This window comes from Manacus vitellinus, unplaced genomic scaffold (assembly GCF_001715985.3).
Source record: "Manacus vitellinus isolate BGI_N305 unplaced genomic scaffold, ASM171598v3 scaffold_15_pilon, whole genome shotgun sequence".
Lineage (NCBI taxonomy): Eukaryota > Metazoa > Chordata > Aves > Passeriformes > Pipridae > Manacus > Manacus vitellinus.
Window position 1 is genome coordinate 4,680,260 of NW_021939122.1, and position 26,081 is coordinate 4,706,340.

Sequence of the window (26,081 nt, forward strand, 5' to 3'; positions counted from 1 at the left end):
TTTGTGATACAGCAGGTTCCTTACCAACTACCTTGGAAATTTTCATGTTAAACGCAGCACACACAACCCCTTGCTAATGTCTGTCCTCTTCAGGGAGGGAAGGGAAAGGAAAAGGCATTTTCAAGGCTGCATGCAAAATACATTCTTCAAGACAGACAATTTCTCATCCTCCCGTGGTTTAATGATTGCTGGAGGGGGATGCCATACCTTCTGAAAGGTCAGTATATCTGTGCCCAAAATGTTTTGCCTAACAGCAGTATATTCACCTGCTCCTGCTGTCATGAGCATTCTTCAAACAACTCATTTTCTTTAGTTTTTCAAGTATGTTTTCCAGTCAAGCCCTTGTAGACCATGTTGAGGGTTTTAGTAACAATGCTTATCAGTATTTAGTTCTTAAAAGGACACGTGTGCTTTCTTGGTCAAAAGGAAACTTCATGTCGGTGCAGGGCTCCCAAGACACACATCAGCATTCTCCTTCCCAACCATGATACTTTTTCATGAAGCCCCAAAGCACCAAAATTCTTCCAACTAAAAAATGTTATAGAAGGCCAAGAAGTCTCAGTGAAAATCATGGGGAAAGTCACCAGAGCTTTAGGGAGGAGGAAAGGGATGAAAACATTTTGGTCCTGCTTATAAATAATTTAAGACAGCCAAAAAATATCTGTACAAACACATGTATAAACAGAAAAAAAATCTCATATTCCAGAGATGTTGAGAAATTCAGCGACCTCTTGGTGGTACAGGTGGAGGATAAAAGTCTTCACAGCTTACAGGCCTATAAAAAGACAGAGAATAAAAATGCATGCAAAAATAGTAGAAAATAGAGTTCTGGAACAACACGTATGCAATAACATCGTATGTGAGAATACTGTACAAGCAATAGTCATATAAGAAGAAAAACAGGCTATCAGTGATTCAGCAACAGAGCAGATGCCAAGCTGCCAAAGCCCTGTTCCTGTCAAAGCTATTTCTTCTGCTCTTCATCTGCAGTAATTCTACTATTACTGTAAGGAGATACTATAATACTTGGTTGGAGTAAAACTTTGATAGTATGGTAGCTTTCTCCTGAACATTGTATGAAAAGCAATAGGAAGAGATGAAAAGATTCTAAGTCTTTTTTCCAACAGACTACAGATAAATTCCAAATATATTCCTTGCCAGAGCCAAGCCAACATACAGAACTTGCTGCACCCACACAGTGGTAATTACTGCTTTAGCAGTTGGAGAATTTTATTAGTATCTGTACTGAGATAGCTTTCTGGGGCTTGGACTTCATAGACTTGCACTGGTTGGCCTGTTTGGAATGTTTACAAGTTAAAGTTAGTGGTGTCGTGCATGAACCTCAGTGAAAGCACTGCAGTAGGAATGTTACCAACTAGGAAACTGTGAGGTTTCCAACTAGGAAACTGTGTAATACCTCCAGGTATTACAGATGAGAAACAAGGATCTTACAATTCCTAACAGTGTGTGTTGGACAGATAAGAGTCTGGTAGATTTTGTTCAAAGACACACTTGCTTCCTGCCCTGCTGCCAGCCTCACTTTCTGTCCAAGGCTTCCATATGGATTCAGGGAAAACTCATTTTTGAGCTGCCTTTTAGCTTTACCTGCTTGCACCTCGAGGAGGCACTCTGGGAGGCCTTTCTGGGAAAGGCAGCCTCTCTGCTTGGTGGGCAACTGGGCTGCGGCTTCTAGTTGTTTCTGGGACTTCATTGTCCTACAAAACAAAAAGAAGTGTTTACAGACCAGCAAAATTTGGTTCTTGCTAGCTTCACAACAGAAGTGGCTACATTTTTCCATTTCTGCAAATGCAGTGCCATCTCTGAGCTCCTTTTTTTTGCATGAAAACAAAGCCATGTACTTAAGAACAGCCGTATATAGCAGAGGTGAGAGCTTACCTCACTGTCCCCTTCCATCCCACTGCTGACACTCAGTATGCTGCGAGTGCTGGAGCGGTTACTTGCACTACCTAGAGTGAGTAAGCAAGACAAAACAAACTGATTATTAAATTCTGGTGATTTAACTGCAAATCACTAACTCAGGGCTCTTTTAACCTCATGCTTAACTCTTGCACACATAATTTAATACTTCTTTAATTTATTTCCACTGTTATTTTTTACATGTTCAGGATCCAAAGAGCAGCATTGCATACAACACAAACCACAGGGCCACGCTATTAATTATGCTTTCTTTCTAGAAGATTTCTGCCCTATCTAGATCCAGTCTTCTGTTAAATACTCACAAGCATGGTTTAACTGAAAAGATCTGGTGCCAATATCACCTGGCAAGTCAGGCAAATATTTTCACAAGGGTTACACACCCAGCATTTATGGATATTTAAATTATTAGTCCCCATATCTTTAACAACTGCATGAAGGTAGACAGCTCTGAGCACTGTCACCTATTTATTACTGGAATAAGTGACTGCTTGAGAGGTTATTGTTCCAAATAGGTACTTACCACCTCCTCTCACAACAACCCTCTCTCATTGCAAGAATGTTTCCTAGTCTGTTTCCAAGCTAAAATGAAAAGTTTGTTCATACAACCTTCAGCAACCATCTATACAAACCCATTTAACTGTCATGGACTCAGAGGACGGATTGTTTTTGCAATCAGTCATGCCATCTCCAAAAGTGACAGCAACTCACAAACATATCCTACACTGTTATGGTTGGTTTCAGTCATAAACAGATAATGTTCTATAGGACTGTGAAATACTGGGACACTAATGTTCAGAAACCTCTATACCGAAATGGTAGCTAGAGGTTTTCTCCTAAGATGCAGTCCTCCTCCCTACTAGCTTTGGTAACATAACTCTCTTTATCAGCTGGTACAAACAGAAGCACTTAAGAGTGCTAAATACTGTGGTATGGTCCAATTCTCACAGTCACACTATGAGAAAGAGCACCAAGCTGCACACAGAGAACTCTGCAGACTCTTAACATTTCTCTCACAACTGCTTGTATGCAAGTTACTGGTTCAGTCAGCTTCCTCTGGCACCTATTCTCGATGTGTGCCAGCTATATCTTGCCAAGAGTCAAAGGCAGTAATCTCACTGGGACTCAGTTTTCCTTTCAGAGGACCAAAATGATCCTAATGCTTTCTGCAAGAATTGCTCAGTCTGCAATAAGAGCAAGAATGCAGGGATTTAATTTGCACGAATTAAACCTAATGAAAACCAAAGATAATAAAAATGCGCTGACTGTCCAAGTCACTCAAGAGGTCCCACAGTTACCAATGAAAAATGCTGTCCTTTTTCTACAACAATTGAGGAAATGACATGCAGAGACTGGTTTCCAGCCTGAAATATGAATATGCCCTTCAGGCCAGAAGAGCACACAGCCTGCTGACAGTCACAGCATGGGAGCATCCTTTTCAATAAGAGAGCAGCTGCCATCTACTCTTCAGAACTGCAGACAGGTGGTATGCCTTCCCCAGGAAGACTCAAGGGAATCTTTTGCTCAGCTTTCAGGTTCTTCTCCTGCAGAGATGCACACACAGGATGCCCAAACCACTTGATGTACACCCAGAGTTGCTTTTACAGTTTTGAGAACAGCCAACCTGAGGCATGCAGGGTTTGGGGTGGCAGTGTCAGTGCTGAGATTCAGGAACAGAAGTCCTGTCCCTGAGCTGACTCGAGGGTCAGGCTGGGGAATTGTTTTCCATCCAGCTTTCCTGTAGAGAGGGTGACACTCAGGGCTTGCTTACTTGTTGTGCTGGATGTGCTTTCTGTTTTCCAGTCTCCTCGCTTTAACTCCTTTTTTGGTGGAAAAACGTTTTTCCTGGGGGTGTATTCATATATTCCACATTCTGGTCTCCCCAAAGTATTATGAGAACGTCGAATGGGTACTGTAATTTCTAAATCTAGAAGGGAAAATGAACAGCTCAGAAGGATCTATGCAATTATAGCCTCTGAGAGACAGTTTTGCACTTAAGAACAAAGTTAAACACAAATCACATAAGGGCAATCATAACTATACATGAATGAATCAAGATGCACTCCACAGATGTGGGCATATTTTCCTTGTCTGTGAAACTGAGGAGTAAAGAAACTTCCCTATGCTTTTGCCAACTGGCACATGGATGTGCATGTTAAAATATCACAGAAATACAATATACACAGACATATTTCTGCCTGAAGAGCCTATTAATATGGTTAGGTGCTTCATTACCAGAGAATGTGTGAATCAGAGACTGTTACCTGCACTTTTGTCTTTTTTTTGCTTCTCCATTTGCCTCCTGGTTATGCTGTCTCGTAGACGTTTCAGATTTTCCTAGAAACATCACAAGATATGTTTTTCAGGGCTTTGGCTAAAGGAGGATGAGCAGCTTTCTGACAAAACTAATATTATATTTCATCTAACTTTGCAGCCAAGCTGTAACAAAGCCTGCTAGACCTGGCTGAAGTCCAAACCATGTCAACAGGTTTTAATCTATTCCCTTCAGAAACCCATGTGTGCCTTTCAGAAGCCAAGATTTTTTAGATGTTCATTGTGTACATTAAGGTCAAGTTCACACACTCAGTTGCAGATAAGCAGCACAGTGGGTGTAGAACTCCCTCTGTTTTCTGTTTGCACTGTGACATTGGCACAGAAACAAGACACACAATCAACTAACTGCAAAGTCCTTTCTGTACTAATAAACAGGTAATTCTGACTGCAGGGACAGAAAAGGCTGCCACACATCCCAGAGTGTGAGGGACAACTCAAAGAATTCAGGACATCCCCAGTGAAGCAAGAGGGGACACCTGGAAATGTAACTGGGAGCAAAGTCTCTTCACCATTGTGTGGCAGCATACTGCACCTTACAGTATGAAAAGGTGGGTAGAAAAAAGACAACTTTTTTTCAGTAGGGAAATATGTACATATCTGAGAGGAAATATGGTAGAATCAGTGGAAAAGCAAGTGAAACAATTGCTGTACCATGAAGCAAGATTTGAAGCAGAGACTTTGAAAGCTGCTCGTGGGATGGGGCACAGAGCATACCACTTCATCTCTTCTACAGACAACTACTAAAGTAGCACTGTGTTCTTCACTGACAGGAGAAGGGATTCCTCTGACTGTTTCTGCATAGAGAAGATCCTTCCAAGTGAGAATGAGGAGGAGAAAAGCCTTGACTTTTTCTGACAGCTTCCAAAACAACGTCACACACTGGAGACCAGCACCTCAAGTATGAGAGCAGACTGCCACAGCACGAGCAAAAGGCTCCAAAAGAAGCAAGTAGTGGTTTTAAAGAGGGAGCCTCTAACTTAAGAATGAAAATTTTAAACTATGACTGCTAGTTACATCAGTCATTATGCTGCTGCTGCCAACAAAATTACTCCTTCATTCAGTTAAGCCACCCAAACACCCTGCTTTTACTAATGACTGTTGCTAGACCTTGCCCAGCTGCAAAGAACAGTCCTGGAGCCATCAACAAACACCCAGGGAGGGATCAGACCATCTACCAGCTAGGACTTCACAGCCAACACACCATCTGGGACAGTCTTCACTGATCTGAAATGGATGAGAACTGACAAGCTAAATGTTCATCCCAGAAGTCCCCTGCCAGCAGGTAGCTGTTAGGTGACCTCTGGAAAGGTAATTCAGCCAACTGGATTTGGTCCAATTCGTAGTGCACAGATCTCCAAAAACTAACAGTACTACTGCAAGACAAACAGATCTGCATAACAGCTACCTGCTTGCTGCTGCCTGGCAACAGCCCCTCCATGTCAGGAGAGAACTCTGCTAGTTAGCAGAGTTAGCAGTTAGCAGTCTTCCTGCTCCAACTGGGAAAGAAATGTACCTGCACTGAAACAGCTTGTGATACAACCTAGAGAGACAGATGTATTTCTTAAACAGTAGAGTAAGTCTGTACCTGCTGGAACCGGAATGATTCTGATCTCTTTTTCTGATTCAGTTGCCACTCCTTAAAATGAAGTACAGCTTCATCCACAGTGAGTATGCCCATTTTCACTTGCTCCTGTAATGTAATCAGCTGCCGTTGGCCTGGGGTTTTCATTCCGGCAAATGGATCATATATGCTTGATTGAGACAGGTCCCTTACAGGCCTGACTATTGTCTCTGAAGAGAGAACACCACCAAAAGTATTATTGAACTTGTGACATCTGCCTTCCTCACTGAATAGAAAGAGCTCAAGCACCCTCGATATAGCAGAGATGCAAAACAAAAAAAAAATTATCAATTCTGTTTTCTAAGAAGTGTTTTGTTCTTAGGCCATCCTGCTACTCCTTAGGGCTAAAAGCCCAGCTGAGAGGCAGCCTTGTACACAGATATTTCCTGGAGATCATCTCTGTTCTTAAAAACATAATTTAAGTGAACATCACATAATGTATTCCTTAAAGTGCTCAGCTTCCTCAGCAATCCACAAAACAGAGCTTTCATCTTGGCAGTCACAAACCTAGACTCTTCCTAGGTAATTTGTACAGCATAAGTCCAGAAACTGAAAACTCATTCTAATGATGCTGGCATTTTGTAACTCATTTGTAACATAAAGAGGAGTTCCCAACACATGAGATAAAAGCTTAGATGTGGTACCTGGCACTCTGATAGTGCACAGGATAAGAAGTGAAAGTATGAGGACAGAGGTTTGGAGGTGCAGAGAGCAATGGCAATCGGTTCACTAGAAGTGAAATCACGGGATAATGATTAACAAGGAGTGGCTATATACAGAATATTAAAAGAGGGACATCATTTGCATGAAGTAATATGGTTCACATCATAAAAAAGGACTTCAATGACCATTATGATCCTGACTGAGGATAAACTCCAAGACAGGGGATACATGTACAGTACATGATAAAAGGATATAGTTAGAAAAGTTTCCAATGTCACATGAGGTCAAAAAGGTTGGGTATTCATAAAGGACTGTTATCCCCAGAGCTTTGTAAAACAGTCTTTTCTGTCATATTTCATGCAAATGAAGCTATCTCAGCAGATCTGCTTTTGGACTACTGGAAGGATTTTCAGAGTGAAATTCTGACTTACCTTTCTTAATCCTTCCTCTAGGGACATAAAGATTCTCAGGTCTTTGAGCTTTCTGTGCAAAAACTGCAAAACAAACCTTCTTTAGATACTGAAATGCATCTCATGAAGACAGAAATAGCATGGATGAATATGGGAAGCACACAATTCTGTAGTGCATTACAGCTTCTGTTACCCTACTAAGTCCATTAAAGAAAACAAAAGATCTGTACAGAAGAATTCCCTTTCTATTGACCTCAAAGAATTTAGCCCAGTCACCTCTAAAAGAAATCTGGACATGGTTTCCCCATAATCCTGCCATGGGAGGAAGGAGAAGTCACTGAAATTACTCTCTGACATGGTACTGTGGTTCTTGTGAGAATGTTTGTGAAATATGAACAAGATTTCCAAAACTGTCTAGCACACTAAGAGGCACAATCTTCTTTAATTTCAATTAAACCCCGTCTCAGAGGGAGATCATGCCCTATATAAATGTGATTGAATCAATGATACTATTACAGAACAGCAATGTCTCAATTTATTAGCTTGATTGTGTCCTTATAATATCAGGATCTTTCCTTTGTAGTTGGATTTGTTTATACCATTTGGGGGTAATCTGTCATCCTACTTCTTTCATTAAGAGCAAGCTCAGGTCACAGTCTTGAGATACAATATCCTCATATTTTCAGAGTAGACAGAAGATGAAAAATAGATGAAATTGGATCTCAAAGGTGGTCCAACTCCAGAGTCAAATAATACAGGGATCTCAAAAAGTGTAGGCTTTCTTGGCATTTATTTGGCAACTGAAGCCCATGTCAATGCCATACTACAGTTGACTAGTCTACATTTCCACTGGTACCCAACTCACTTTTGGAGATGTACAGCTCATTGTCTGGCTGTGGAGAACTAGACTCTGGTCTTGGAACAGGGACTGGAGGTCTGTTAGCCATTTCCTGTGGAAAAGTATCTTGTTCCACTGGGTAGTATACATCTTCACCACATGGCTCATAAACTTCCTCTGAATCTGGCACATCCATGCTACCGCCTACAACAGAGTACAGTTTGTAAGAATAACAACCTGGTCACTTCACTGAACACTGGACCCCTCCAGATGCATTATGTACCACATTTTTACCAAGCTGGCCATTTCACAGGCAAAAGCATCCAGTTCTGCAGTGACTTTAGTGTGCCAAAGCCCTTCAGGACAGGACTTGACTTGATAAAGTCATGAACATCTAGTAGCATGTAACTGTTTGCCACTAAACCTGTATCACCTGTTTTGGTGAAGAAATAGTGAAAAACCTCCTAACTCTTTTTAAGAACTTGAAGAACAATTAGTTTAATTAATTCCAGTTAATTGACATACTATAGTTAACAAATCAAACAGAGCACTGGTTTCCAAAAGCTATTTATGATAGCATACAAAGTACTAAAGAGAATTGTTCCTTTGTCTGAAGCAAGCAGTGTGGACTATCTCCTATCCTTAAGAGATTAACGAGAAATCTCAAATTCTATTTAATTGCTTTAACTGTGCTGCTGCCATCCCTCCCTCCAAACAGATCTCACCTTCTAAAAACCTGCGGAGCATGGAGTCTTTTGTAGTTAAAGAAACTTCATCTCCAGCAACTGGAGTGTCTGGTTTGGACTGAAGCATCTCTACATCTGAAAAAAAAAATCAGAATTATGAACCTGTTAATTATATCCTTAAATGTGTGGAACAATGTAATATAATATAATATAATAAACTGATGTGGTATTTCTGACTGGACCTTTGGTTAGTGGTGACGACCAAAGAAGAAGCTGGGCAACTGACCAGACATGTTCCTCAAAAAAGGTTTCTGAGTTGCCATGTTCAGTCCACTCTGCACAAATCTTTTCCAGCTGCCTGTTGCTTACACTTGAGGGTGACTAACACTGCTGTTGAGAAGTTCTGACAAGGCTTCAAGCAGGCACCGAGTATTGGTTACTACTGAGAGTATGTTGGGCAGATTAAAGTTTTGGCCTCTGCACAGGGCTCTCGAGAGGAAACCTGTGATTTTGCAAGGCAAGACATTAAAGGCAATTTTCCCATGACCCAGAAAATAGTGTTTGTTTTGTTTATTAGCTAAAAGTCAAAACAGTTGGCTGAGTTAATTAGTTAGTCTGGAAGGTGTTTAGGGGGTCAGATGATAATCCAGTATTGAGGAAGGAGTGACAGCAAACAGTAAGATACCTTGTTAATTCAGTGTTTTACATGAAGAATTCTGATTTTTTTTAAAAAAAGGGTCAACCTCAATGTAACCCTAAAACTAATCCTAAAACTAAATGTTAGGTAACCATGCTCCTAATGATATTAAAACCAAGACTGATTACTAAGTGAATTGTTGAGGCATATCTATTACTGTGTCATAATTCTATTGCTACATAAACTAGACGGTTTGGGTTATATGCGAGAATATGAAATATTTTTATAAATGTATTTTTATATTTTCTAATATTTCTCATTACTTTCCTGTAAAGCTGCGATTATGAGAAAGGAATAAGAATATGCCAGCAAGATTTTGTGTTTGGTTTTTTTTTCATTTTTTTTTTAAATCAAATCAATTAAATTAAATCAAAGGACTCACTGACAGTCATATGAATGCACTCAACCTAGATTTAACTTCCCAGGAATACCTCCAGCATAGCCACAGCACTACTGCATGCTGTGTGGACTAACCACACCAGCAGCTTCTTAAGAGCTCTGCTGTCCGTGCCATGTTGCATGCTGCTGGAGCTAATCTCCTCACCATCAACTAAATAAAAGTTCATGTAAGTGTCACTGCATTACATGAAAGCACAGATTTGACATTTGAGCACGCTGAAGAATCAGCACTGTAGACCTGAAGTTTTCTGTAGAGCCATTTTTCCACCTTATAGCCACTTTGATTATTTTTAACTTAGCTTTTAGAAATGAACCTGTAGCAAACACCGGCCCAGAGGAAAGCCACTTCTTTATGGGTTTGGGGGCAGAACAGAACATGACAGGTGTGCAAAGTTCCTTTCATTCTCTGTGTAGGAAACAGTGTCTTCCCAGTTTTGGCTGTGCTCCACAGGATTACTAAACCATCAGTGCAGAGTATTGCAGGTTTTGCTTTCTATCACATAGTATAGTTAAATTAATCAGCTAACTAGTTCTCCTCAGAAGACAAGATTGCCACCTCGCTGCCTTCTTGAACACAGGCCTGTTGCATGCAGAGGAGACCTAACACCTCATCCATATACCATAACTGAAAAGAATTTCTCCAATTTGTAAGTGACACCACCTGCTCCACTTGCTGCAAAAACAGGCTAGTGAGACAGAAGTGACAAGAAGGTGGCACACACAAACGGGTATTACAGGAAAGGTCACCAGATTTTCCTGAGGCTACTAGGGAAAGCTGGTCTGAAGGGTTAGCAGGAAGAGGGTTAAGCAGTTCCTAGAAGTCAGAATTTAGTAGCTAAAAGATATTTATTCAGAGACTTTCAGTTTCCCTTTGCAAGGTTTAAAGCTGCAGAAGGGAGCTCAACCGACCTGCAAACAGACATACAGAAGATGGATTATGACCTATAGACCCTTCACAACAGCTAAAATATCCATGTGTGGGAACCCTTTAGAAAGTAGGATCACCCTTCCCCCTGTAAACATTTGTAAACACTAGATGCCAGATATTCCTGCACACAAAGCAAGCTACCTCTTTACAGAGACCAGTCCTTCATTATGCAAGACAAAAGATTCAATGTGTTGGCATAAATCACAACTCAGAACTTTATAAGCAGTTATATTTTTGTGCACAGTTCTCTCAGCTTGCTTGAGGATGACAAAGGTTAATGTTTCTTCCATTAACTAAGGCAAAAATGAAAATCAGTGAGAACAGTGCTGGAAGTTTGGTCTCAATAAAATGGTGGAGGAGGGAGGGAATATGCAAGAGAGTAGAATAAGGGCATCATGACTTATTCATATGTGAACTAACATCTATTCTTTAGGTGTTAGAGGTCTGCAAATTACAGGACAATGGACTTTAGTCAGCTGAAACTCTCTAGGTTAAAGGATTAAATCTCTGCATGAAACACACTATACAGAGTCTGAGTGTCCACACAGTTCATTAATATAGAAACAGTGTTATGAGTCCAGATGTTTCAACCAGCTCTCAGCTACTGTCAGTGTCAGACCTTGGACAGTGGGAATTCAGCCTAACTCTTTCCCTAAGTAAAACAACATAACACCACACACAAACCACACTGTTTAATCTTCACACAAATCAAACAGGTTTTCAGCACTTTGAAGAGGCCTTGCTCTCAGAGTTCCTCCTGTGCTCAATTGCAGCCTACTCAAAACACTGTTTTGCAAAAATCAGCAGGAGGTGCTGGTGAAAGGAAAGCAGAACAAGGAAAGCACTTTATCTGATGCTGTGGTTCCCAGTACCAGCCCGATATGATGGAGGCAACCCTCCCTTTTTGCTGTTCAGCTACTGTGTGACTCATCTAAATTACATTTACCTGCAACCTGCACAAATCTGGAAAATTATATTTAACTGTATAAGTATTTTAAAAGTGTAGTAAGAGTGAAGCATGAGGGGAGTGCTCTTTTGAGGAAGGAACAATCAGATTAATGATAAAAAAATTATAGAAGGCAATTCAAACTCCTCAATAAAGAACAGCAAATTAGGTACAGCAAGAGCTAGTGAGGTCCCACTGATGTGCTTAGGAATACTTTATGACCTACACTGCTCAGGGCATTATATCAGCCATTAAAACCTATCTGGGAAAGAATGCTCCCCTTCAGAGGAGGGGAAGCAGTGTTCTGTAGATGAACAAAACTTTTCCATTTTTTTATCAATTATTCCAAACCTTAAAGGCACAACTAGCAATGCAACACAGGCGTGTGCAACTTAAGCAGTGTCAGTTTAAGCAAAACTGGGCCCTTGCACAGCTTCTGCACTTTCTCTGAAAATGTTTTCCCAAGACCAAATGCAGAGAGAAAAAAAAATATAAAATTGCGTTGAAAAATCAGAAGTGTGAAGAAAAATACAACAGAACACTCTGGTATCCAAGTATTTGCTACTACTTTTAACTCATTACAATGGCTCCAGTCCTGTGTTACCTTATTCTCAAACCAGTTCCTGCCAGACAAATTGACCCTCTGGTATCTAACCTTCCTTTGATCAGTCTCTGAAAAGCTGAGGTGGAAGCCTGCCTTGACCACAATAAATAGGCACACTGCCACAGTATGGCTACACTTAAAATAGCCCAGGTATTGTCCTCTACACCACAGTCATATCTATTCACATAAGAGTAGTTATTAGAGAAAGTACCTCAGTAGAAGTTAATTATGATTTCCTAGGGAGTTTTTCATCCTCACAAACCTTTAAGTCAGTACAAAAGCTTGAATCCTTTATTTGTGATGGCAGTTCTAAACCAGCCAGCACTCCCACTAATTTCAGTGGGGGTTTGCCTGTGTATTGTTTGTGTTCTAAATAATAATGAAACACTTTTAACTTTGAGAGAACCAATCTAAGCGTCAAGAACTGTGCCAATTTAAACTTACCTGTTACAATACAGGTAGTTTTTAAGCACTTTTCAGACAAGCTGTAAATATTCTTCAGGCAAAGACTAACAGACTACATAAGAAAAACAGAGAATTTCAATAAAAGACTCCTGAGTAGAAGGCAGCAGAGCTTTGTGTGCAGAGGCAACATACTAGAACTCCAGAAGAAGCAGGAGAGGCTTTTCAGAGTCCAGTTCAAAAGTGATAAAATACAGGGAGCTTGATTTGCGTACATGAAAGAAATGAATATCCCCTGCATAGTTTCTGGGAGATATGGGCATTTCGGGGCTTGAAGAAGACAAGTTGGGCTTAGTAGTTTTAAGCATGCTTTTTCCCCCTGCACAGGCTTTGTCAATCAACTCCATTCAGCTGTGTACTGATTGCAGGCAGAGCTTGCTAACATCTACAAACTCACCCCCATTACTGCAAACAACAGCAGCTTTGTTTCTTACAAGTCCAACCCGACTTACTGCTTATCTCCACCTGAAGGCAGAACAATCCTGGTTTTGGTAGCAAAATTATCCCTGCAGCGACCAAACAAAACTTCTCAGAGAAGAATCTATGATTTCAGGCAAAGAACTGACAGAGTCTTCTGGACTCAATAATCAAGGAAAATGTGTTTTATAGTATCATGTAGTCTAAAAGAGGAGAAAGACAGCCCAGGACCAATACAGCCTATAAGCAAAAGTGTTTCAGAAAGGAAACTTTTCCCTGGAGGCAGCACACTTAAAACCTGCAGAAACACTAGAAGTCCTTATGGAGGTACTTAAATTATAAGAGGCTAGATTCTTTGCTCATCATGGGAATCATAAAATATATCAGTGGGATGAAGCCAGACCAAAGAGGCAGGTAAGTAATAACAACAAATTTACAATTGCTTAACATAGGTATTTAACTTGATATTTGCAATTGGCCTCACAGAATATTAATGGAACAGTGAAAAAGTTAAACAACTGCATATTTATCAGAATTAGCTCTATATTTTTAGCAATAAACCGACTATATTAGAATAATGATTTTTCAATTATAATCTTTCCAGTAGACATATTTCTATATGCTCCCTTTCTTTTGCTTTCAAGCTGTTGTGCTAAAGCTCAGCTCTTGTTTTTTCAGGTTCCCATTTGTCAGTAAAATCACATCTTCTTTGTTGGTGTCTGTAAGTCAGAGTGCCCTTAGGCCACCGGTTCTCAGGAGGGAGAATCAGAACATGGTAGAAAATTTAGTCTCTTCTATATGCTACATTACTTGCTCAAGGTTCAGGGAGTCCTCAAAACACTGAGGAAACAGCTCCTGATCTTGTAAACTAGCAATCAAAAGAAAGTATAGAACAATTTTATCAGCTGCCAGTATTAGAGATGGAGCATATTTTCCTTGTGGTGTGAGCAGAAAAGCTGTAACCGTGGCACTACTGTGTATGAGAGGCAGGAGCTCTGAGCAACCTGATCTGTTTGAAGATGTGTCTGTTCATTGCAGGGGGGTTGGATGAGGTGAGCTTTAGAGGTACCTTCTAACCCAAACCATTCTATGATTCTGTGATTCTATGAATATACATACAAAGATCTTCTGGAGCACCAGGGACAAATCCAGCCATGGATTCATAAAGCTCTTCATCGGAGCCAGGATTCAAGGAACACTTCATTAACAGATCTGTGGACAGATGAGCCATGGACTCATAAATAGACTCATCCTCCTCGCCTTGCATCAGCTCTTCCTTGATGTGACTCTTCAGCATATCTGCAGTTTCCTGGAGAGGAAGGAGGGCAAGAAAAAAAAAGTTCAAGTCTCATTTAAATAAAGAATGTGGAGAATCAAAGCAAGCAAACAATACCTCATTCTCCCATCACTTATTGAAAAAAACACCTAAAGGTAGCCCATTCCCAAAGATTAAGTCCTTCAAGATCTATGTTGTAGTAATAGGTAAGGAAGGTGAAACAAGTTGGTCCTAACACATTCTGAAGAGCCATTACAGCCTCTCCCCCCTTCAATTTCATGTCCTACCCAATATCTGCAAACTCCCAGAACATAGGCATAGCTCATTCTAAAAATACAAATGCTTGTCAAAGGCTATTTTGGGGCAAGCGTAGCTAACCATAAGGGGGAAAGCTTGCCACATGCAGAGCACCTGCAAGATAGCGAAGTTTTAGCTTTGATGTAGATTCAGTTTCAGTTTCTTGGCCATTAGCAGCAGCATGTAACACCCAGAGTGGGAGTACACAGACCCTTTTCTGTGATATTAACAGGAAACCTCACAGCAGGCAGCTGTTGACATAATACAGGCAACTTCTAATTCACAGGACAGCAGAACCCTTTCTCACATATTTGCAACACAGAGCAGGGGAAGAATGCAGATCTTCACCAAACCACACCAGGGAGCAAAATGTAAAGTTTCATTCCATCCTATTCCCAAGTTCCAAGTATGTCACAAGCACAGTCATCTTAACCAGTCACAATAGTATGAGATATTCTTCCATCCACAAATGCCAACTCATGGGCCCTCAATCCACAGGGCATGTGTGTCAGAACTGTCTACACATGCTTCCCTTCAAAAAGAGTCAGGCCAGTAGCTCATAAGATGCTCTACAGAGGTGCAGAGGAACTTTTGCTAGAGTGAAAATAAGGTGAGTAAAGGGGTTTACTGGGATTTTCAGATATCCATACTAGTAGTGATTCTAGTCACTACCTTGCAGTTGTGTCACTGGTGCAGATGATTTGTGTGCTCTGGTACTATGCTGCACAGCTTGACAGTCAATAAGCAGGACCTACTCTCAACACAGCTGTCTCTGTGCTGGTGGAGAGAATATGGGAGGAGCACCATACTGCAATAAGAGGTTGGAAGGACTCCCTGCACATCTCTCACTTACCCCAATGCAAAGATTTTGATCACACAATTTACAGTTTCTGCAGCTCTCCTGCAACACTTAAGTGCCAAGCTTGGTGCCACTGCCCACACTGTCTGTGGGACAAGGCAGAAAGACTGCTGCTTCCTCTTACCACATATTCATCAATGAACTGGCGGAGATCCTTAAAGCCATGCTTTTCTGCTATGGTGTTTGGATAGTGGCCATACTTGTTGGCTACACTGTAGGCCTGCAGCGCTCCAGGGCACGTAAGCAGCAAGGCAGTGAGGTTCTTCAGCCCATATCTTGCAGAGAAGTGAAGCAGTGTTGGCAACTCCTCATCCCTCTGATCTATGAGAACAGGAGCCCATTAGAATCTAAGTTTTTCTCTAGTAGCAACAGAGATATAGGCGAGAAACAAAGGAGAAAATATGGGAGACATTTGGGGACCATCATCTTTTTACTCTGGTTGTGTTTGAAGCTGTCTACCCAGCTGCATCTGTCACAGTTTAGGAAGTGAGACTGATGAATGTAATTAAAAAAGGGTCAGCTGACACAAAGGGCAATCCCCTTTCTATAGAAACTAATAAAGAAATCACCAGAAATTTAGCTTCTTGGCTAAGATTCAAGATTTTTGAGACAGCCTATGAAGGTACCACATTCCACAGTGTTAAGGCACTTCAAGGTAAAACAATGGATACAAACGAAGTTTAAAAATAAACCAAGAATCTTTTAACTTACTTGCTGTCATATCTTCTTCTTCCAGCTGGTTGATTCCAAACAGGTGTAAACCACTGGCAGGAATGTTCTTCTTGAGTGACTCAGTCAACAGTTTGTCCAGTGCTTCTATGCTGTATGGCACGATTTTAAAGGCCTAGAGATAAATGGAAAGTGCTTTTATTTGGAGGAGTCTGGAGATTCAGTTAAGGTGAGATTTCTATGGTGTTTTTATTATTAAGCACAATCAGAAAACAGTAGGTATAAATGTGGAAGGTAGAAATGTTCAGGTTAAGCAAAGAACATGAGTAGCTTCCTGGTCCAGAAACAGCATATCATTAAACTGAACAGAAGACACTCCACAACAAGACAGAGCACAATGAGAAAGTCACTCATGCAACTGCAAGCACAGAAAACTGTAGCCTCCTACTTCCTTGACAGGCATAATCTTACTTCTGTAACTGTTCCAATGAAGTGTCCCTCCTGCTGTAAGTATGCACTAGCCCATGTTTAATTACTCTGGTGTAAACTCTGGGTTTGGCTTTTGAGCTGCTTTTTCTTAGCCACTGTGAAACAAGCCTATTCCCCAAGTAGAGGCATCAACCAGTTCCAACTTCTCCACAACTTGAACTAAAAAGTAAAGAAAACGCAGTCTCCCCTGCCCCAGGTATACTGGTGACTAACAGCACTACTCTGTAGGCTTCTGCTATGTGGCCAACCAGGGACATGCAGGCAGGCAGCAAGGCAACACATCTGAGAGCTTGCCTTGTGCAAGCTTTACCCCTCTGATAGGGTTCAGGTACCCCAACTGGGCAAAATACAATATGAAAACTGAGAAGTGGTTTTGTTAAAGAAGTGCTAAGAGGAAATGAATAATTTTATGTTACTCTGCTTCCTTCAGATAATACGAACCTTTGTTTCTATTCACATCTTAGGTACAAATTCCCAAACAGTTTATTTCCTTATGGTACTTTCTGTTATACCAAGTTCTGTCATTCCAAGCTTTTCAAGTCATCAAGATCTAAATGTGAGTGTTGACTGACTGCATTTCTTTTTTTGTTAGTTGGATAACCTGACTCAGCCAGCTATGTGCTTCAGAGACAGAAAAAGCACCCATGCTTTCACTTGAAGGGGGTATTAAGGTTACGTGATAATCCCTAAATAACTTTGCATTTCTTCATTTCAGAAGAGCTACTTCACGGCAAGCGTTTTTACTTATGCCCACTTGTCTTAGCCTCTGAAAGAGCTGGTTTCCAAAGCATAGTTTCTATGTTTGCTAAAGTCATTACCTGGCACATGAACTGTACGGGGTTGGCTGCATTAGCCAAAAGTCTGCTGATTTCCTCCATGTCCGTGTGGTAAGTGACACTTGTTTCTCCCACCATCAAGTCCCCTGAATATATCTGCAGAGGCACTGTCCCAGAGGTTAAATCTTTGAAAAGAAAGAGCAGAAATCACCATTAGAACAAACAATGGCCATGAGTTTGCATCAAATACTGCGAGGACAGGAGTTTGGATATACTGCCAGATGGATACCAAAACAGTTTCTGCTGTACTGAATTCATGAAGAGTCATAAAAAGAGTCATGATCTTGGTCTGAACACTAGGTAGAAAAGTACTTCTTAACTACCTTCTTTATATCTATGTCAATGCACAAAGCCTGTGACCTGCTAAGTTGTCTGCTAACAGTAGACTGGGCCATTGATGTGAGCAGTACTTCACCTCAAATTAGAAAGCCTCACATCTCTCCATCCCTGGCTTTCTCTGGAGATCTCTTTAAAGCTATGCCAAAAAATACAAGAGAAGGGAGAGAAATCTGAAAAGTCACTGAGAATTCTGCAACATCTGTCAGCCTCACTAGTGTCTGAATAAGATCAATTTAAAAGAATTCCAGCTTTGCAACTTTATTCATGCATAGGATTTTCTTCTACCTGCACTTTGAGAGCTTTTTGATGTTTTGTCTAGTGTGTATTCATAAGTCTGGACTTTCTCTTTGAAACACAGATATTTTGAATCCCACTGAAACTAATCTTTCCCTGTTAGCAACTCAGGAAATGATGAAACGGTTACAGTCACACAAGAAATGAATTAAAAATTATTTCTCTTACTGTTAGAAACTGCAGAGCTTCATTTGTACACTCCATCATGTTTATAATTCAAATACAAGCTGGTTTTAAGGTCTGTGTTTATATTATAAGTCTTGATTTAAGACAGATTAAATTGAACCTTTATATGTGGGTGAGGTCACCTTCTTTAAATCAACCCACCTCACTGACTTTATGGGAGTTACTATAATGACTATTAGTCTCTATTCTCAGAGCTAGAACAATGACTCTTCAAGAGACAGACCAAAGTAGATTAAATAAAATAATGCTGGGAAACTACTATCAATCTTTAAGGTTCTGAAATCATGCCACTAAAGTTTAGTAAACCTAAAGTTTAGACAACCTTCAGTTTTGTAAATGTAAATATCTAGAGTGACAGAACATACATAAATTAAAAGGCAAGCCAGAATAGTTTCAGTTTTGATCACAGAGATCATTACACATTAAGCTGTCATAGTCATGCAATTATTTAACTAGCACATTGGTACCCTGCCAATGCTAATGTGGTGGTGGTCATCACACACAGTTAAGTTCAAAGTGCTTTACCAGCTTCAAAGTGTTTCCATACTGCAACCTACTGCTGCTGGGGGGAAAACAGAGCCCCCAGGCAATAGTATCTCTCAGCTCCTCATCACAAAAGTATCACAAAAGATGAGAATGCAAGTTCAAGATTTTCTGGCCTCCATTTTTTCTGCATTGCAACCTTTACCCCTCTGGCACTTCTCAGGACAGGCAGGTTGAGATAGAAAGGAAGCAATGGGGGAAGGAGGTGGGGAAAATCTCAGTCCAGCTTACTTGGAGCCTTCAGAGAGATTGTGTACTCATTCTCCATCTCGGCCAGCACACGCACAGAGGATGCATTCTCTGGAGAGAATTCAACTTCAGTTTTCATTTCACCATCTAGTTTACATTTCATGATAATATAAACTGTTGTCTGCACCTAAGAGAAAGGGCATTACAACACACAGGTTCAATAACATAAAAATACTTACTTTGTTAAGTTCATTTTCTTGGAATTTTGTTGTCATTGCAACTAACACGTGAATTACCATCTGACACTTTCACAGTCCTGAATGGTTTTCAGGAGCATCTTCCAGTCATGGACTAGCTGGGCAGGTGGCTTCTGTTACAGGTTGCACCAGCACAGATATATGCATTAAACTGATAAAACTCGATTTATCAGATAGATTTATAAACTGATTAAGGCTAGATTTATAAAATTATTTAGTTTCAGCTCTATCAGTGTCTTCACTCAAGCAGCACAGCTACATTTTAAACAGAAACAAAAGAAGAAACTTAGACTCTTTCCATCTGGGGAGATGCTATACTAAGAAGTGCTGTTTTTCAGACAAGAAGCCCTGATCCAAGCTCTTCAGAGTCACTTATGAGGCACACACCAGAATTGTCATACTAGACTTCATCCAAGCTGTGGAGTTAATTTGTTCATTACAATCACCTTACTCCATTTGCCACCAGAACAGAGGAAGGGAAGAGTGTGAATCTGCCTTGCAGCACACAAGCCAAGCATCTGTGTTAATGAGACTGTCAACCAGTGACACTGCAGCCTCCACTGCACTGAGCACTGCATGTTACCAAGTTATTCCTGGGCCTAGGGAACCAAGCTCATGAAACAGAGACATTGAGGACAGGGGGTTGAGAGGGAAGGAGACAGAAGATGAATTCAGGACTAATTCCCAGGCCTGTAAAGCTGACCATTACAGAGCAGCATAATGGGTTGCATCATCACACAGTAAGAACATAGCCCAAGGAGCAGACATACAGTACCCCACATTGTATGCGGTCAGGCTGCACCACTGGGTGGTCCCCAGTGCTCTTGGATGATCTGTGTTCTTCACTCATGGCAAGTCTGTGGAAGTGAGCTGGATTCTTCTCCTCTTCTGTTTCTGTATCAGTCACAGAGTCACAGCCGGAGTCTAAAATAAAGCATGGAGAGTCTTGTTACATCACTCCCCTTTGCTGAAAATGCCTATCACACACATCCATCCTGAGAAACGGCCAGGGAGCTAGTAGGGTGGAACTTGCCATTTCTCTCAAAGATAAAAGGGGATCTAGCTGAAGAAAGGGAAACTAGAGAGCTTCCTCTTTTTTTGCCTTAAGAGGTTTTCCAGGGAAGATTCACAAAGACATAAAAGTGGTGGAATAGCACTGAATATGCTTACAAAACAAACAACAATGCCACTCTTTGCTGAGATGCATAGTCCCCTCTCATGTTAGATAGGAAAATTAGTATGTGAATGTCTAATGTAAGAATGATCGTCAACTGACTCCAGCTGCACTCTGATACACTGTAGGATGGCCAGCAGCCTTTCTTTCCTAAAGTAAATGATGAAAACGAACTTTTCTGTCATTTCAGTGGCATCTTTTTCTCAACCCTGCTTATGCTGCTCACCCAAACTCCCAAGTTCATTATTGTATCAAAAAATACAACATGAGGCAGTAGTATGAAGGGGTTCTGTTCCTTGAGCAACAACTATAAGCTCCAGTATCTATACAAGAGCAAAGCTGAAATGTACCAGAGCCTTTGCATCGAAAGTAACAGCACTTTACCTGAATAGTCTCAAGAGTAGAAGTAAACGCATGTAAGTCTACAATAAGTGTGTACAAAACAATGTTCTCATTCCCATTTCCCAAAACCAGCACAGATATTGATGGAAGTGCAAACAAACTGAACTGATACCACTGACTGGAAAAAAAACAAAACAACCCTAGCCAGAACTAAAATAGATTACTTACCCCTGCCAGGAAATACTTTTCTCAACTAGAGAAAGGAAACAAAGTGAACACTTTTTTAGCTAGTTTCTACTTCTTGATTCACATGGTTCCCACCAGGTTTTTTCCCCTCTGTCTCCCAGAACATGGGGTGAAAGTCACTGACTTCACCTTGTCAGAAGACTGATATGAATTCTTAAAACTATCTCCCATGACCAAAATTTCCCAAACTTTGGAAAACTGTGGAGCGGTCAAGAATTTAAGACAACATTTTGGAAGTCATTTGTTATTTACTACTTAGTATAAAAACACATCTGTAAAAAGCAGTACAAATTATTTACTAGATAAAACCTCAGATTTGGACTGACAGTTTTTTATATTAGTAAGAAATGTTCTATTTAAAATGCTCACTCCTGAGGAGAAAGACCTAAGTGACCAACCTTGCTGTCTAACCTGTGGCATCCATAGCGTGAAGCTGTCAAGAGTTCTGATTTTACTCAGAACCTCTCAACCTCCAAGTACATTAAGTTTCCACAAATCAAGAGAGCCAAAGTTAGTAAAAGCAGGCCACCACTAGGAGTTCATGTCCTCCTTGTTTCAAACATTGAAGCTAGAAGTCAGTCAGGAATTTAAATCTAGACTTCTTCTTCTTCATCATCATCATCATCATCATCATCATCATCATCATCATCATCATCATTATTATTATTATTATCAAAGACTTAAACTTAAGATATTTGAAATTCTTTGTCACACACTTTTTTTTTTTAATATATATTTTCTATACATTTAAATGGGATTTTAGGACTTAAAATAAATCAACTTCACTTTCTGGAGACAAGTTTTAAGCCACAAAACTTTAGCAAATCATTCAGTTGAAATTTTTGTCACAAACAGTGGTGCACACACATTTTAAGTATGTGAAACTCTCCACATAGCAACTAAGCCTACTCACATGAGTACAAGTAGATTGCTGCCTTAATGTTTGCTGTAGAAAGAATGAAGCCAAAAATTTACAGCTCTAAAGTTCAAGTAAGGCATCACCACTAGTACTGACATTTCTTAAACAAACCTAAAACAATGCATGTAATTTAGCAAATGGATTTTAATACTACACCAACACAAGTCTGAAGATTTGACTAAACAACTACTTTGACACAAGGCTAAAGGCTGTACTGAACGTGGTCTTTCAGATTTTTAAACAGTGGTACCAAGTATTAGAGAAAATGAACTAAGGTTTTATATTCCTTAACTCAATATTTTAATCTATACTGTTCAAAGTCATCAGCTGCAAGAGCCACACACATTTTGGGAACCCTTCTCTGAGAGAAACATGCACTACTCCCACCTGGGAATGCCAGGCTGCCCAGCTGCACACAGGAGAAAATACAGCACTGGCCCCACATCCTTCCCTTACACGATAGTTATCACGTCAGATATTTGGCATATGCAGAGCAAGATGTCATGTATTTGGGGAGGAGAAGAGGCAACTATTACTAGAATAGTAATTGCTGTTGGTTTCTTCCAATATGACTAAATCAGAACGACTAAGCTCACAGCAGATGAGAGAGCTAGTGATGACCAAATTATAACAAAACATTAATGTTCCTGCAACATATGCACAAATGGACACTAGCCAGCATCCTGATCCTCAGGGTATCATCCCCAACCCGATATGGAACCATTAGTGTGGTAATTTTTACCTCATTTGGCCAACATGTGGTCCTTTTCAGAGAAAAATTAAACCTAAAGCTGTGGATCTCAGCTACAACATCTACAGTAAGCACGGATAAGACAGGGGGCAAGGAGAGAACAAGCCCCTGGTCTCTCTTTTTAATGATGTTATTTGATACTAGAAACAAATTAACAGATAAAGAATAACTAGAGCTTTTAGGAAGTTCTGGCACTGCCTGACCCTGTCCTGCACTTCTGCATTCTTGTAACAGAGGTGGCTACCCAGAGGTCATATGTGAGCACAGAGCTGTTAGGTAATACAGGAAGAAACAAGCAATGTTAATCAGTAATTGGATTAACAGCTGAAGGAACAGGCATTCCGAGTTTCGGGTATGAATTACTCATCTGTTTTTTCATTCAGAGAATACTGAAATTGCAAAGTACCAAATTCCCACATCAGCAGTGAAATGATCCTATGATTCATCTTGCAAATTCCAGTCACGTACTACTGACTGACTCATGAACCTGCAAGAATTGGAAGAGGAAACCATCCCATTACATTCGACAATATCCATGCTCTAAAGCATTGTTAGATCAGGCTTCCCACTCAATAAGATACTTCAGTAATCACAACCTATTTGCATATACAGATTCAGCAATTATATTATTACAATAATACCCATGTTGGAGAGGCCATCACTGAGGAGATCAACAGACTTATTAGAAAGGTAAGCTAATACCTGAATTGAGCTTCTCCATGAGCAGGTGCTGTAGGTCAACAGCTCGTGGCTCTGCCTTTCTGTTCCCCTTTAAATGGAGGCTACCTCAGGCCTCACTTGACAGTCTGTGAAATACTTGTGAGAACAAGCAGTAAGCGGAGGAGATGCGGTCCAAGAAACCCGACCACATTTCCCCTTGAAGAACATGCCCCCCTCCGGGAAGTGTCAGTGGCTGAGCTGCAGAGAGCAGCCCCACGCCCTTCTTGCCCGCCCTGCGGAGCTCCCTGCACAGCTGCCCTGCAGAAACTCACCCCAGAGAGAAACCCAGGGGAAATGGAGGCATGGACATGTGTTTCAAGAGCCATTTAGCACTTTTAGAAGAAAACATGAAGCAGCCAGTTATTTTGGCCTGCTGCTGTAGAGCCCTCACAGCTCGCTCTGTCATCCATTTCCTCCTGGCTAAGCTGGCAGGCTATCGGCATGGAGCCAGCAGCTGTGGTTTTTCACAAGTCAGCCCTTACACCACGGGACACGTGAATGCTTGGAAGGAGTCAGCAGTCTGTCCAGATCACTCTGTCATCCAGACAGTAATGCAAATGGCACAACTGGGCAACAGTGTGCCTCTAAGTTCTGCCTGTGTGGACCAACTCCCAGCTGGCATCTGTGAACACTTCCCATTCTGTCCATCGGCCAGGTGAGACAACTACCTCTCACGAGGCCTCAGATTTCACCCCAGTATGCCCAGAGCAAGATGGAAGGCCCTCAAAGAGAGCTTCTGCTTTTACTTGAAGCTTGCAATTGGCCAGTCTCCTTTTCCAAATGCTAACAAGGACCTAGTCTCCCAGAGCAATGCCAGCTGCATTTGCAAGAAGAAGGCAGAGCACCCCCCAAAAAGAAAGTCAGGGAAAGCAGGGAAAGTTATCTTTCATCATGCTAACCTCTTTATCAAGGAGATAAACGCTCATGAGTGAAACATCTTGTGATAAGCCCTCAAAACTGGGTTGTACTGTAGCAACATTTCCCCTTTCAACAGAATGGAAAGAAACAGCAGAAAGGCAGCAGTTGAGAAGAACAAAACACAGGAAAATGTAAGACTTTGTAAAACTTCCCCTTCTCTCCAAACCCCTCATCCCAAGCAGCAGAACAGCACCTACAAACAGATTTTCGGTTCTACAAAGAACATGGTCACGTTTCATATGTCGCGTAAAGCTGGAAACTACAATAAACTATTTCTCATTCTCCATCAGGAAATAAGGTATATTTTACTATGTAAAGTTCTGCTGAGGGTCTCACAGGTCTAGTGGTCAATTTATGACAGGATTATGTATATAAACCTAAAGAACTAGCTGGGGTGCACAGGAACAGGACAGAGGTAGGAAAGAGTTTCTGAGGAGGAAGCAGGGTTCTGGCCACCCAAACAACACACATTGAGTACATGACCAAAATCTCAAGAAAGAGAGGCTGGAATAGTTCATTTCCATCACCTATGCCAGAAGGAGACAACACATACTGACAAAGCGTATGCATGACTTTTGAGAGTGCCAAGAATCACACTACATCCACCACTGATTCAAGTTTTCCTGAGCAGCCACAGATAAGAAACATGAACATCCAACTTGCCAATTCAGTATCTCCTCTTGTCATATCTCCTTGTTTCAGTTTAAGCAGAATGTCTAACACTTGAATGACAGAAAAAACATTCCCTGTAAAAGCCTTCAAAGCTGGAATTCCACCATAGAGAGGTGGGTAGCTGCTTTGGAAACATTCAATGAGGAGATCACTGTTTGACTGAAGGTGTGGTTCTACAAATGGTTTCAGTAGATTTAAAACCACATTACTACTGAAACAGAAGTCCCATCCTCCCTCTCCTTCAAATTGTCTCTCTTGGAATACCACCCTTGCAGTCCAATGCCACACCTAATCATCCAGACAGATGAAAGGTGGAGAATGAGGCAGACCACTTTTTTTCAGCACTCCATGCTAAGGTCAGCCTATGCCACTGATGAAACTTCCCCCTGGGAAACTCAAGATCCACTGTTATTCTCAAGTCACCTTTGAAAATCATGTCAGAAATTTTCTGAGGTAATAACAAACAACCATGAAAATGCTACAAAATGCAGTCCTGGAAACAAGAAACCGTCCAAGTGCCCAACAAAGGTCTTTGAACCTGAATTCTGTTCCACGGATCTCTTCAGACCCGCTCTGTAAAGCATCTTTGGTTTGACCACACACTTCCGCAAAGATTTTTCAAAAATCACTGCAGCTGTTCCAGACTTGAAAGAAAGTGATCAGTGATGGTCACTGGGCAAGTGTTTTAAAGCCTTGCAGTTCACATTGGCAGATACCCAGAATTGGTTTTAGACACTACTGTAAAGCAACCTGTGAGAAGATTATCAGAACCACAAGCCACAAAGAAATATTAGTATTTATGATGTGCATGAAGACTATTATAGCCTGACACTTCCTAACCACACCAGTCTCTGTACTTTACTATTTTTGGGCTATCATTTTATTGTCTCTGCTTAGAAAACTTGTATGCACTTATGCTAGCACTGCTTGAATTTCATACTGTCATGAAAGACAAGCCATGAAGTACTGCTTTTAATGTGCATAAACTAGGACTTTATGAAACACCTTGATGACAAACAGTTCATCCATCCTGCAGCTGGGAAGACTATTTCAACTGCTTCATCCCATTTGCTACAGATGGATAAGGACATTCACACATTATCTCAGTATCACTTGAGAACTTAGTTAAGGGTTCTCCAGTTGCTTTAACCAGATCTCTGAAGTC

At 40.8% G+C, this 26,081-nt stretch overlaps 1 protein-coding gene across 2 annotated transcripts in view; it reads right to left on the bottom strand.

Moving 5' to 3' along the window:
* Nucleotides 1-160: 160 nt before the first annotated feature.
* PIK3AP1 (phosphoinositide-3-kinase adaptor protein 1) overlaps nucleotides 161-26,081 on the bottom strand; it is a 41,944-nt gene continuing 16,023 nt past the window's right edge. Inside the window, exons 3-17 of one of the 2 annotated variants that reach the window (XM_018069079.1) lie at nucleotides 19,950-20,098; nucleotides 18,960-19,104; nucleotides 17,349-17,491; nucleotides 16,084-16,216; nucleotides 15,497-15,693; nucleotides 14,060-14,249; nucleotides 8,527-8,622; nucleotides 7,829-8,005; nucleotides 6,985-7,047; nucleotides 5,855-6,060; nucleotides 4,200-4,272; nucleotides 3,707-3,862; nucleotides 1,897-1,967; nucleotides 1,606-1,715; nucleotides 161-775 (exon numbers count right to left, since the gene is read on the bottom strand). In XM_018069079.1, the coding sequence (XP_017924568.1) occupies nucleotides 721-775; nucleotides 1,606-1,715; nucleotides 1,897-1,967; nucleotides 3,707-3,862; nucleotides 4,200-4,272; nucleotides 5,855-6,060; nucleotides 6,985-7,047; nucleotides 7,829-8,005; nucleotides 8,527-8,622; nucleotides 14,060-14,249; nucleotides 15,497-15,693; nucleotides 16,084-16,216; nucleotides 17,349-17,491; nucleotides 18,960-19,104; nucleotides 19,950-20,098 (1,964 nt within the window). In that variant the 3' untranslated portion in view covers nucleotides 161-720. The remainder of the gene's footprint in view (nucleotides 776-1,605; nucleotides 1,716-1,896; nucleotides 1,968-3,706; nucleotides 3,863-4,199; nucleotides 4,273-5,854; nucleotides 6,061-6,984; nucleotides 7,048-7,828; nucleotides 8,006-8,526; nucleotides 8,623-14,059; nucleotides 14,250-15,496; nucleotides 15,694-16,083; nucleotides 16,217-17,348; nucleotides 17,492-18,959; nucleotides 19,105-19,949; nucleotides 20,099-26,081) is intronic. The other variant, XM_029958541.1, reaches the window with a different exon arrangement.